Here is a 14,160-nt window from a genome sequence, read left to right as displayed (position 1 = left end):
ACAGCACCTACCCTAATTTTACAGACAGCCATTACCAGGAGCTAAATATATCAACACTTACTACTCCATCTATAGCCATGTAAAGAAGTCGTCGTGGTCTCACAATGTTGAAGATCCTGTCGATGTACTCAAAAATCGCAACCATCATCTCATCTTCATTCTTGGGTGCTGGCCTAAAACATAGAGCACTCAATTTAACATCTGAAATGCTATCAACAAATCCTGTTTGTAAAGAGACAAAAAAGCGCCTTACTTGTCTTCTGGATGGGTACACGGGTGAATGATACCATTCATGTCCAAATACAGGTTATCAAACTCCACCTCGTTAGGGTTAGGCTTGCTTGTATCGATTGGAGCCTTGACGCCGTTGCACTCTTTAGCCTGTGAATGCAGTTGACACGAGTATTTCAGTACTTGATTAGAGAAATATCACAAATAACCAAGAGGTGTTAACATACAGACTCATAAGAGTTTATTTTTTTCAAGGCCAGTAGGAAAAAAAAGATAGCAACAAGCTACCCACATAATTACCTGAAGATGCATGCTCACACTATTAAAACATATTATAAACAAGACGCTTCCATACCTCATATTACTCAAGAAGGCAATTCCTCCTACTGCCAGGACCACGTTGACTCCCTCAAAATTCAGCAAAAGGACTTCAAAGTTTATAACATGATGCTGTAACTTTAACATGGCAACCAAGAAGCATCAAAATCCTTCTACTTTACGCACTTAGCTCCCCAGACTGACACATCCAAACAAACTTGTACCTTATCCCACATTTGGGTCACACTTACAACAGGCTGCACAAGGCAAACCCAGAAGTACAAAGACAACAAATCTCAGCTGAACTGGAAGTAATAAATAATACCACCTTGTTTTGTGCATGCTGCCACGTCACTGACAGGTAACTACCTCGGGGAAAAGTCTCTCTAAGCAGCCCCAGTCTCTCAAGCTGTCAAAGCAAGCAGTCCTGGAACACTGGCGAGAGTTTCAGAGTGGCTCCTCTACAAGGTGGCTTAGCAATACCTTTGGGTTTGGTTGGTTGGTTTGTTTTTGTTTGGGGTTTCCTTGTTTCTTTTTGTTCGTTTGTTTGGCCAAAAGGCAATTAGCAACACTCACAGCCATTGTGAGCAACTCACTGTCCCTTTCAAAGCAATACCACCAGCCAAAGGTGTAAACCACTGAATTAAACACCAATAGCGTCAGGGATGGAAGAGACACGAGCTGATCAAGAAAAAGTCCAATGGTTTTCAGAGAAATTATGACTGGAAAGGGTTATAACATATCACAAAGTTGGAATGAAGTGTACTCTTGAACAGCTTGGCATAAAGTAGAATTAAAAAAACAAATGTAAATGCTGTGATCACAGGATTGCATGAGACAGGAGGGGAAAATGGGATACTGCTGGTTCTCTCATTCACATGAAACTTCTCAGCAGCTGATGAACCAACACCAAGCACTGCCTCTCAACTTCTACTTGCAGACTGGCTGCCCACTACTCATTAAATAAGTTTCACCTCTAATACAGAGCTCCAACTATCAGATTCAAAAGGAAAACACACCTTACAGATTGTACCACTGACCTCCTCACAATTTTCCTGCTTAGAGTAGTAGCAGAACTAGCTGAACTCATCCCAGTCTTTAAAGGTAAAAATTAAAACCCCTAAAGCAAAACAAGTCTTTATTTGGTATTTACATTTTTGAGTTATAGGTGTATGGAATTCTTTCAGGGCAGTTTTGTGAAGTCATTTTTAAATAACTGAACACTAAGCCCTTCTATTTCACTTCTTTAAAACAGGTGAAGTTTCTGCTAATTCACATCTTTCTTACACAACTCATCCAAACTAGTCAGATCCTGACAGATGAAATCTTGACCACCGTTCGCTTCCTTTACTGAACTTTCTAGAACACGCACACAAGAATCACATGGTTTTAGCAGAAACTAACTGTCAGGTGCAAATGCTACACTGCAGCTTGCAGTTTTAATAAAGTTACTCTGGGCAGGCAAGCCCTACGGTTTCAGAAGGAGAGCATTCCTCCTGGTTTCCATCAGATAAGGGGACGAGAAGCCTGCCTTGTGTTCTACTTGATCTTCCATCAAACCTCTTGCCAGAGCTGACTGCGACTCAGAAGATATCAAAGGCTTGCAAGTGTGTGATATGGAAAATAAAATCGCCCCCATCACAGATCTTATTTTCAGTCTTGAAGGTAAAGCAAAATAAGTATGATCTCTCTCAGATGGCTTCGAAAGCCATTCAGTTCTCATCTGCATACCGCTATGTCAGCAGCTTCACCATTACATCCTCATAAACCTATCAGATTTTTAATGTAACAGCCTTGTAAAAGGTTTAAGTATCTGGGAGTGATATCTCTTGTGATATAGCTAAACTGTTCACTTTTAATCTACAGCCTCTTTTGAAACCATTGAAAACAGATCTTCAAATATGATACTTTAGTTGCAGCTTTATTAATTCGTATGAATTTGATTAAGAATATTCTCTCCTGGATTTTATATTATCTTCAAGATCTTCCTCTTATTCTTCCCGCTCAGCTTAAGAAGAAGATTAATCAGATTTAAGGAAAAGGAATAATCTAGCAAGGTAAGAGAACAAGGATCAACTTTATAAAATTCCAAAGAGACAAGCTACCAGGAGATATAAAATTTCTGATTAGAGAGATTTATAAGCAATCCTAAATTACACATAGAGCTGATTACATCGTGAGAGAAGTTTCAGTTCATCTCCAGTAAGACAAACTACAGCTTCTCGCTACTGTCCTAGCCTGCTCTCCAATTTATGACCAGATTTTAATACAAAAAATTGTAATGAATATGATTTATCCATGTGCTGTCCTTACTGTAACTGCAACGTGCTCTTCAGTTAGAACAAAGCAATGTGGATGAGGGCATCAGGAGCTGATACTTCTGTTATTTTATGTCATGTTTTTCCTTTTCTTTTAATAAAGAACATTTGCTATTACAAGCTCAATTACTAAAAAAACAGGACATACAATCACAAACTCAGAAAAAACAAGACTATATAAGCCTTTACCTAAAGACTAGAGCAGTTTTGATTAAATGAAGATTAACCTAAACGTTTACAAATGTGATGAAAAAGATAAGTCTCCTGCTCTTAGAGAAAACTGTACTTAATTGTTACAGATTGTAGATATATTTGCTGTTTAAATTGTGACAGCTTTTAAATAGACAGACCTCCAAAGTGAGAGTTACCCAGATCCTCCACATCAGAGACACAAAACCCAAGAGTTTGGTGAAGTGACCAGAACAACCACTACTAGCTGCCAACAGCTTACTCCAGAGTAAGCATCCATACGAGTGGCTAATAAGCCCTGCTTGTAAACCCACAAACTGCCTTTTTCTGTAATAGTTCCCCCAGACAGACAAATCCTCAAATCTTATCTATCCACTGGAGTAAAAAAATCCCTTCTTGCAGCTACAGGTAAAATAAACTTCACACTTCTCTCACGCTGAGAGAGGCTGACTGAAACCACAACGGTAATAAAAGCAAGAGAGTAACTCACAGTTTTAACTGTGCAACATTTGATTAATCCAAATCTACGATTCCGTCTCATGACCTGAATTTGAAATGCAAAAACACCCTGACTGTAACTGAATACTAAAACTGATCTGCCTGCCACTCGCACTCACTGAAATCTTGCGGAAGGCAGGCAGGTAATGCATGCAGTCAAAAAACCCAGTGGCAACACACAATTCAGCCACTTTACCCTCTTTTCCCTAATCTTCCCTGCCTTGCCCACGCATTTCTATCTCCTTCACAGTACAGTGTTTCCCAGAGGTTAGGCACATCTCTCCCAGGGAAGGACAGGAGGTAGCAAAAAGGCAGAAGCACAGCACGTGCACTTTCAAAAACAGCATTACAAAGAAGAGCAGAACACAGCTAGTACAACCTGACAAAAGATAATAGAAGTTATTTGGAGAAGTGTACAGGGAAATATTTGGGAAGCACGAACCCAAGAGCTGGTCTTCTTGGAAAAACTTTGGCTAAATTAGCCCTGAGGAGAATAACCTGCTGTGTTCACAGGCGAATCCAACATGCAAATCCATCACATGCAAATCCAACACGAGCCTGTGCTGTCGCTGAAGGGGGACAGCCCCATCCTCCCTGTCACCTTCCGACCGTGTCCCTCAGGACAGCAGAAGCATTCACGTGGCAGCAGTGACACACACAAAGGAACCAGCCTACCTGAGAACCTGCCTAGCAAACACACATAAACAAACGTTATTTCAGCTGTGTTACTTCCTAGAAGTAACCTCCGTGCTGGTGCAAGGGAGAGAGTAAACACAAGCCGTCAGCTGAAGGCAGTCACCAGCTTAATGCAATCAACAAACGAGACCTACTCAGAGCTGCAGGTCAGTGAAGCCCACCTGTGGAGTTCAGCAGCTAGGCTGGGACTAAGTCTTCACCAAAACGCATCTTCTGTTGCTATGAAAAGCCAGGTTTTAGAGAGTGTCTTTGGAAAAAATCAGCTCCCTGTTTGGGCAGGAGATATTTCTCCCATTCTAGAAAATACCAGCAAATGAGACAAAAAAAGCTAAAGCTGCTCGCGTGATATCCTGTGTTGATGGACACACACAAAAATCAGAGTAAAGTATGAAGCTACAGAAAGACCGATACGTGAAAGAAAAGACTGACAAAAATAATTATTGAGACCTGAAAATGATACAAGTGAGAAGTACTCAAACGCTGTGAGAGCCCAAGGGAAGCGTACGACCACACGCACACCAAAATAACACTTATAATCTTACATAAACCCGTGCAGCTACTCAGCTCCTTCTCAAACATCCCGCTCCTGCCCTCACTCCTGTGCTGGCACCGGCTTTCCTGAGCCCACGTCAGGAGCAGGATCCCAGCGCCTGCAAACAGCGTGGCCTCAGGAGACTGACGAGTTTCCAGTGTTTTTAACCATTTACACTGGCATTTCCTTACTCTTTTCAAGACAGGCAGGCTCACTTTTGTTTCCAACAAGCCCTACAGCTTGCTGCAGCTTGTAACTTACAAAAGACTTATTAAAAAGTGGCAACTATGAAGAACACACACAGAAACAAACCGAGGAACAGCAAAAGCATCCCCGCTCCTCCCGAGTCACCGAAAGTTTTGCCAAACACTCTCGTAACACCTACTCCTTTCGCCCGGAGCCCCACAAAGGCAGGGGACAAGGGCTCGCGTTTCGGCGAGCCGGCTGAGGGCTGGAAAAGTGCAGAGAGACCCGCTCCCCCGCTCCTCCCCAGCCGCTGAACCGGCAGAGAAAGCCAAGCGGGCGCCTTAACTTCTCCCCGACACCGGCCGCCTTCACCGAAACCAAAAGCACCAAAGAAAAAAGACCCAAATAACAAAAAAAAAAAACCCCCAAACCCCGTGAAAAGGCACCCGGAGAGCACAGCGCGGGCTGGAGGCGGCCAACACCTCCCGCACGGCCCTGCCCGCCGCACCGCGCTCCTTCGGCCCCGCCGAGCCCCGGGGCGGCCCTCAGAGGGCCCGGCCCGCCCCGGCACAGGGGCCCGCGGCCCGCCTCACCTTCTCCTCCACGCAGTTGACGATGATAGAGGGGTACTTGCGGCTGAGCCAGCGGAAGAAGGCCGGGACCCCCATGGCGGGCCGGGGGTGGCCGGGCCGCGGCGCTCGGCGGCGGCGGCGGCACCGGGCGAGGCGGCGAGCGGCGCTTCCGGGGGCAAAGGGCAGCGCGGGGCACGCTGGGGGCGGTCACGTGAGGCGCGCGCGGCGGGGCCGCCATCTTAGAGGCGGGCGGGGCCCAGCGCGCAGGCGCGGGCGCGATGGCGGCCTGGGGAGGGGGGAAGGCGGCGGGGCCGCGGCCTGGGCTCACCTGCCTCTGCCCTGGGGGCACCGCGGCGCCACCGTGTCCCTAAAGGTGTGGGGGAGCCCCTTAGGACAGAGGGGACGGCCTGAAGGCAGGCGGAAGGGAGGAGCCTCAGAGCAGGCTGGCGTCTGAGGCAGCATCACAGGCTGTCCTGGCTCTCCGACAGGGCCTGGTGTGAAAACTTGCCTGCAATGAGCAGAAAAACCTGCTTAAAAAGTAGCTTGCCAGTGTGGGATGGTTTCCCACTTGTGTGGGGTGGTTTAGGCTGAAAAAGTGATTCTGTTTGTGCCTGGCATGCAATGAACCAACCTCACACGCTCAGGAGAGAGATTGTCTTTACGCAGGGCGCTCAGTGGAGTCACCCACAAGTCAAGCACCTGCTGCAAATCCCAACACCTTTTTATACAGGAGGAATTACATGAAATCATCCCTCTATTTGCATAACATGCTTTCCATTGGTTAGTATATCTGATTACAATTAACGCTTAGTCATACTTACACGATCTACGCATGCTCAGGGGAAGGGTCTTCACCTGGCCGAGGGTCTTTTTGACCTGTGGGTGTGATTTTTAGTATTCTAATGCAGGTAGTTCAGCGAAGGATACTTAAATCCTTGCTTTCTTTGCCAAGTTGACCACGTGCATAAGAAATCTTACGTCTTTGTTCTGAATTTGACCTTCCAGAACTCAGTATACCTGATCTTGTTTATTATTTTCCTTATTAGCATACCCAAACTTAGTAATTGTGTACTGTTTTCCTTATTAGCACTCCTGCAAAAGCTGTGGTTAACTTTTAACTCAGCAATAACAGGTAACAGAATTGATATTCAGGGCATGGCTGCTCTGTCAAAGCTAATGCCGTGGGGCAGCGTTCCTTCCAGGCCTGCCTGCACGAAGGGCGAGGCTGGGGAAGAGGCCTTTTCCCCCTCAGGAGGAGGAAGGGAGCTGTTGGCAGCGGTTTAAAAGGAGCTCTGGGGCGCGTGGAGGAGCAGCAGAAGCCAAGGGGACGTTGCCAGAAGCAGCGAGTGTAAAATCTCTTGGTGTGACTCACGACGGTCGCAGGAGGCAGCGCAAAGAAACCCCGTCCCATCGCTTTGCCCGTTGCATAAGCAAATACCATTAAGTCAGCCGTTCGGTGACGTTGAAATGGAGTTAAACCTCCAGGAATTAAATGGGATTAACACGAGGAAGATGTTGTGCTCTGCTGTGTCCTGTCACCACACACCGGCTTCGCTAGGAGGGCAGTGGTGGGGGCGAGGACATGCGAAAGCAGCCTGGGAATCATTAACAAAAATAACAAAACCTCAGCAGCGCTTGTTGAGTCAAGGCCGCTGATTTGGGGAGGGGAGAGGAACCTCGCTGCCTTGCTAACGTGCTCTAGAACAAATTAACCCAGTAGTGTAGTTCTCATTATTCTTAGCCTCACTTAGCTGTTGTTAAGCCATTTTCTGTTGTCACTCCTCTTAATAAAATCTGTGACTTGAATAAATTTCCCCAGCACCTTCGTGTTGGCACCACATCTGTGGGACCAGCTACAGACCGTCCTTTATCTGTTCCTTACAACACGCACCCTGATTGAAGTTGCCTGTTGTAGCGCTGCTCCTCCTGGAATTCAGTGCAGAGTAAGACAGCTTAGTGTTAACGTTTTGTTTGTGCTGATGGGCAATCAGTTGTTTTTCTGATAATGCTAAAGAAAAGGCAAATGAAATACCATCGTCTTATCTTAATTACTTGCGTAAACAAGCGCTGAAAAAATGGATACTGCAACGAAGAGTTGCAGTGTTGAGCCGTGAACAACAGAGTTGTTGTTGGCCTCACAACTCTGGGTATGACAAACGACCCCAGCACCAAGTCGTTGCAGGTGCGCAGCAGGAGCACGGGAAGGCTCGTCCTCGCAGCGTTCTCCATGGGTGAGTGGCGTGCTGATTTAGATCTAAGGCTGCATTGCCTGCTGTCCCCTTGTCCATCACCGTCACCTGCGTGACAGCTGTGAAGGAGCAGGATGAAGTTGACTGGCAGAATGTTTTGCATCTGAGCCTGTGCAGAAGAAGGGTATAATAAATACCGCTGCGGAGGAGCTGGGCTGTCGCTTAACACCGACGGAGAGATACTGCCACAGCAGCAGCTCCCAAAGCCATCCATCATCTGTCACGGGGTGAGCTGGACCGAGGGAATGGAGAGCACCAAAGGGGCGCCTTGTGTCGTGCAAGGAGATATCGAGTGGGCTGACATCAGGAACCCGGAATTTCTCAGGAAGAGCTTAAAACTACGACGGCACCACGGATTTGATGCCACGTAACGTCCTGATGGCCAGGATGAGTTACCGCAGGATGAAGCCCTCCTGCCTTCTCCTCTCCACACCCCTCCCATCCCTTGGCCAACTGGCCATCCCAGAGCACAGGGGCTTCTCCGTGGGGCAGTGGTCCCACAGGACACGGGGAGCTGGCGCTGTAAAAATTGGCAAGGGCAGAGGGAGCTTTGCTGTGTTTCTATCCGAGGCTCTTTTTATTAAATTGAGTATTGTTTCCATTTTAAATGGGTTTTGTTGGACTGGGCCCCAAGCTTGGTGCCCGTACACAAAGGCGCAGCGCTGCTTTGCAGCGGCGTGTAACTGGGGTGCTGGTTTGTGCTTTTGAACTTATCATAATTATGAACAGATTTTTTTTTTTTTAATATGTCCCCTGGTTTCTCCCTTCGAAAGAAAATCTCATGTTTAACGAACTTAATTTTAGATAAAAGGAATGAAAAGAAGAAAATTAAAAATGCATGAAGCTCCTGGAGCCACCCCATTACTGCGATGTCCGTGAGGCTCAGCCTCTTGGGTTGCCATCACACCAGGAGAATACTCAGCAGCTAAGAGAAAGCACACGTACAAAGCAGCTGTGTATCACACCGAGTAATGTTTATTTTGTGTTTAAATTTTCTTTGAGTACAAAGCGATGAGCTGCACTTTAGACAGCGGCGCTCTCAGTATGTACAAGATGAAGTTGTTGATTTCTTCCCAAAAGCAAGCGAAGGAATCTTAATCATAGAAGTCATCAAATTCATCTGCTTCTGTGCTGCGGGTCTGCGGGCGCAAAGCGGCCTCGATCTCAGAGCTGCTGTCGTCAGATTCGCCCCAGAAAGCTGAGGGGGAGAGAAAAATTATAAAATCTTTTCCATGTTTAATGTCATTTATGTCGCAGACATGATCATTTCACAGCTCCCCAGAGGCAGATGGACACCACGGCTTATAGAGGAGGTCAGAGCTGAGAGGACGGCAGGACCCCGGTGTGTGTTCCGGACCCAGGGTGCCGTCGAGGCGTCGTGTCTGCGGTAACGGGGCCAAACAGTGGGCTCATTCAGGGGTCCCACTTCATTGTTCCTCAAGGTGGCTGGAGAGAACATTGCCACTCCAAGCAATTTACTTGACCAGCTGCTGCCTGAATTACAGCTTTGTCTATTATGTCCCACTTTCTCCCTCTGCTTGACCCCGCGGTGAAGTCACAGCCGGAGCATGACATCACAGAGTTGGCAAAAAAATGGCAGTGACGTCACCAACGAAAACCCACCACTTTGTGACAGGATCAAATAGAGGCAAGACTGAAGTGATTTCACCAAAATAAACAAGAGCACACTGAAATTTGGAGATTCTTCAATATCTAAATTCATTTGACCCGCAAAAAGAAGTGACCAGCACGGCACCCTGCGGCGCTCACGGGGTGTTCTGCGGCGGCACCGCTCACGTGGTCGGGGCTTTTGATGGCACAAGCTACATAAACATCTTATCTACAAATGCAGCAGCTGCATCTTTCATCCCACATCCCTGGCCCCCCCGCACTGCCAGCCTGCACCCTGCGCTCGCACCCACCCCACACACCCAGGAAGAGGCTCCAAAACCCAAAACTCCCCAGCAGAGAAGGGAACGGGCTGGGGATGGGACAGAGCCTTTCAAATGGGTGCGCAGGCACCTCTGGGCACCTGCCTGTGGCAACTTTCCCATCTCCTCATGCTCGTATTTTACACAGTTCCACAGTGTTGTCCCTAGAGGTTTTCTACACTGAGAAAGACACAGATTTTAAGCAGCAGAACATTTGTTTCTTACCTTTGGATTTTATAGCAGTTACCATTCCCTTCCTGGTTTCAGTCCTGTAAAAGAGAGAGATTTCAAATAACCAACACAACGGCACAAAATTAAAAGACTGTAAATTGCCTTTTTTTTTAAAAAAAAAACAACTGTGAGATGGTTTAAAAAATATCAGTAACTTCTGTAACTACTTTAACTATTTTATAAAGGGTTTCTTCACCTTTATGTCTCTTAAAAGGTGAAGAAATTAACAGGCAGCAGGGACACTGGTCCAGACGTTCAGGCAGGGTGAAGCGCAGTCGTTCCCGGTACGAGCGCCGATGTACCCCAGCAGTGAGTGAAGGGCACGAAGGATCAGAGCCCCGTCTATTGCAGCTTCCAGATAATGCAAAGTGCAGCAACAACGCAAACCAAACCACCAGCACCCCGCACGGCTGCTCACCCAACCTCCTGATGCCCTTTGCTGGCAGCGCCCTGCTCCACCCCGCTCCCACGGCAGCACCCACGTCCCCGTGTAAACGCGCCGTCTCCCCGCTGCCTTTCATCCACCTCCGTGTCCCTGCGGCTGCGGCTCTGTTCTGTTAAACGCCCCTTCTTGTGTCTGGAGCATCACAGGCCCTTTTGAATCTCCCAAACAAGCTGGGATCATTTTGATCTTTTGTGTGTAGCGTGCGTATTGTGTCGGCGCTGTGAAATAATCACACGGGGGCAATGATGTAGGAGAATTAACTGTTACATTAACAGTCCTGCCATAAGCTCTAAAAATAAAGCTTCAGCTGATTTTAATAAGAGAGATCAAACAGGGGATAGTTGTGACATTACTGTGCAAACTAGTAAAATATAAGCAAATGTCAAGCTGTGATTTGAGGCTGTTGCCAGAGTCGAAACAGGACTTGATCAGCTGTCAGAAATTTCATACAGTTTAAGGGAGATGCAGCAAAGACAGAGCAGCTCATACAGAATTGCTCAAGGCGGGGAGTTAAAAATGTTCTAACTACTGTTGGGGAGGCGTTTGTGAAGGAGATAGACATAAAAAAATAAAAGCAGAGTGGTTCACTGCTTGCCTTATGCTACTGTCTCCAGTAAGAACTGGGGAGTGCAGCTGGAAAGCTAAACGTGGAGCGGGGGGAAGTCTCGTTGCGTTACAGCTCCCTACGTTACAGAAACCTTTGAGTAAGAAAGGTCGCGCTGCTTAAATCATATTCCTTCTTTACACACCGTTAGCACACAGCCTCCCTCTTCACAGACAAAAAAATCCCAGAAATAGAGTGTTAGACACAGCCAGAGTTCAACAAAGGTGCCAAGCTGAGGCTTAACTACTCATACCAAGTAACAGTACTAGTAGATTATTAACAGTGACATAACTATTGACTTATTAAGTAAGACCCTTTACAACATTAGCCTTTGAATGCTCATCTGACGCGTCGTTATCATGCCCTCCAAAGGCCTTTCCCTTCCATTCACTCACACCCTACGCTGCACTTCAACTTCTCGCTCAAATACATCTACTCCACCCTATTTCCACCAAGTATTTTAACTTGGAGCCTCTGGGCTGAGTCCTGCAACACACTGAACGCCCTTAACTCCTGCTCGCTTTGGTGGGATTTCAGGACCCTCAGCCTTTCCCAGGAGGTGCTGCAAGAGCCCCAGGCTGAGCCCGTAAAAACGTGCTCCAGAGGCTGCAGCTCTGGCGGCTGCATTGTTTGTGCCCTGGGTGCAGAGCAAGAACCACTTGTTGCTGAGCTCACAAATCGAGAGGTGACTTCTGTGGCAGGCAGCACGAGAACCATTTTATCTTCAAGTAGCTCAGCAGAACAAGATCCCTAGAAGGGATTTTTTTCCTCCACTCCTCTCCACGGTTCAAGCCCAAACCAAACACGACGGGGTTGGTCACTTGGGTGCAGAGCCTCTGCCACGCCGAGGACCACCGTGCGCAGCGTGGAGTGCGGGACCACCAGTGCAGGACTGCCCCGGGCTCGGGTGGCTCCGTCCTCTTCCACAGCTCAAAGCCCCACAAGGTGCTCTAGTTCCAGCTGAAGGCCAGAGGTGTCACACAGAAATTGTGGTCTAAGGACCACCATGGCTGTAGGAAGCTCAGCAGATACCGAAAATGGAGCTGGGACACCAGAAAGGCCAGATCAGCAATCGCAGCTCTGCCAAACCAAGCCTGGAGAAGGGTGCGAGGTTCCCTTTTAGGGAATAAAACTCCTGAATCGTGTCTGGAGCGTTAGGCAGGGCTGAGAAGATGCAAGGAGACCTCGCCGCTGCAGAACATTTGTATTCAGGAATCGGCAAATTCAATCACGAGAGTTATCATCTCGTAGGCCGAGCACACAATAACCACCCAGACCTCCGCGGAGAAATTTGGGGAGTACAAATGAAGCAAGGCCAGTTTCACCGCCTCGACTAATCCCCCGCCGTGACCCTTCGATATCCATTTACACATTTGCTTCTTCCCTAAAATAATTCCAAACTGAACCCAGGCTCTAACAAAGAAAAAACCCAAACCCGTTTAACTTCAAAGGGCCTTTAATCTCTCCTCTGCTCTGATGAAACAGGCTTTTTGTACTGAAGATGCTGCAACAATAAGAAATGAAAAAGCTCCAGGAAAATAATTTTCCCTCTGTAGAGAAAATTAATATTAAGAGGAAAACAGCAGAGCAACAAAAGCCGAGTTAATAGAGGTGGTTCACTGAGAAACAGCAGAAAATGTTTATGTCAGCCCAAGTATCGTTTTGCTGTAGCACCTGTTGAACCTCTGTTCTAGTGTCAAGTGAAAAAAGACACCCAAATGCCAGGGAAAAAAAAAAAAAGACACCTGTTTGCCCCCAAACCAGCAACACCAAGACCCAAAGAAGGCTGCTCCGTGGCAGTGCCTCCGAGGGCACAGCCTCAGCCGGGCACCCCCTGCCCAGGCCCGAGGGCTCGGGCAGTTCCTGCTGATCCCTTACTGGAAGTTGGGCGTCGCAGCAGCATTCTCCACCCTGGAAAGTCAGCATGAACTACAGAATCCACTCATCACGCCAGAGCTGCAGTAATAATATTGAATTTAAGTAATTACACCGAAAACAGGATGACCTTTATTTTAGGATGCGAAGCTCTGCACCGAGCCACACTCAGACCGCTCTTTGTTTAGATACACCACGCTGAAGGGAAACACATTCCTGCCTGGAGAAAGGGCTGACACAAAGCCTGCACCGCAGTGCCGTGTCGGAAAAGCACCGGGCATCGCTGCAAAAATAGCCCCCCTTCGCTCTGTACCACAAAGGCAACGTGTGCAGACAGATGTTGTGGCCTCTCTCCACAAACCATCCCTCACCAGCATTCCCAGAGCGTCACCACTACATTAGAGTTTATGCAACAGCTGGATGGTAAGATTTAGGTAACGGAGCTCACAGAATTATCTGTAACGCCAGAAAAACCTGCTTGAATTCACAGCCCTGCCCCTGGGCTCCCTGAGCACTCCCGGTCCCAGACCCTTGGGGTCTGCCCGCAGGGCCCCAGCCAGCCCCCCAGTCAGCTGAGTGATGTCAGGACTGGTTTGGAAGGTGGGGGCACTGGGATGCCGGGGGGTGCAGCAGGGTGCCGGGGTGCGTGGGGCTGGAGTGCCTCCCCATGGCCAGCCTGCCTCGGCGCACCCGGTGCTAAACATTACACTCAAGAATAATTAAGAAGATGAATTATAATCTGCTGAGTTTTATTTGCATGTTGTCACGTCTGTGTTTGGTGAAGGCGGCTTTCGACTGAAAACCAGCCTTCGGAGATCAGAGCTGATTACTTCTGGAAGAACAGATGAATCAAACTTTAAAATACTTTACACCGTGTTTCTGTCCCGACAAATTAAAATTGCTCTTTGGTTCTCGGGCAATAACGCATCTGTGAGCTCCAGATCATTTTGAAACGAGACGGCGCAAACACATCGAGGAAAAACAAACTGCTTGCAGCAAAGATTGGGAGTTACCCAGAAAGCTAGTGACCTCCTCTGGCTGCAGCCATCGCTACAGGGCCGCGGATGCCACCCACGTCGCCCGCCCCGAGGTGCAGCCCTGACTTCTGATACCTTCTCCCCCGAGCAACTGTATAATTTAACGCGCTCTTTGCTGCTGCAAAACGCCAACTCTTCGAATGAGAGCTGCGTCCCCACGCGTGTAAATATCCCCCCAGTAACTGAAGCTGGGAGAAAGTAGTTTCCCAGCTAAACGTCGAGCAGGGGTACGTCTGCGGGGAGGAGGA

At 47.9% G+C, this 14,160-nt stretch overlaps 2 protein-coding genes across 3 annotated transcripts in view; both read right to left on the bottom strand.

Annotated features, from left to right (window-relative positions):
* XRN2 (5'-3' exoribonuclease 2) overlaps positions 1–5,686 on the bottom strand; it is a 45,179-nt gene extending 39,493 nt beyond the window's left edge. The window contains exons 1-3 of the mRNA XM_068399775.1: positions 5,562–5,686; positions 254–381; positions 62–173 (exon numbers count right to left, since the gene is read on the bottom strand). Of these exons, the coding sequence (XP_068255876.1) occupies positions 62–173; positions 254–381; positions 5,562–5,636 (315 nt within the window). The 5' untranslated portion in view covers positions 5,637–5,686. The remainder of the gene's footprint in view (positions 1–61; positions 174–253; positions 382–5,561) is intronic.
* Positions 5,687–8,742: 3,056 nt separating this feature from the next.
* Positions 8,743–14,160, bottom strand: part of KIZ (kizuna centrosomal protein) — a 42,351-nt gene continuing 36,933 nt past the window's right edge. For both annotated transcript variants that reach the window (XM_068406738.1, XM_068406746.1), the window contains 2 exons: positions 9,946–9,989; positions 8,743–8,987 (listed from right to left, as the gene is read on the bottom strand). In XM_068406738.1, the coding sequence (XP_068262839.1) occupies positions 8,884–8,987; positions 9,946–9,989 (148 nt within the window). In that variant the 3' untranslated portion in view covers positions 8,743–8,883. The remainder of the gene's footprint in view (positions 8,988–9,945; positions 9,990–14,160) is intronic.

The sequence above is a fragment of the Nyctibius grandis genome, chromosome 1 (genome assembly GCF_013368605.1).
Source record: "Nyctibius grandis isolate bNycGra1 chromosome 1, bNycGra1.pri, whole genome shotgun sequence".
NCBI lineage: Eukaryota > Metazoa > Chordata > Aves > Nyctibiiformes > Nyctibiidae > Nyctibius > Nyctibius grandis.
This window is presented reverse-complemented; position numbering and strand designations above follow the sequence as displayed.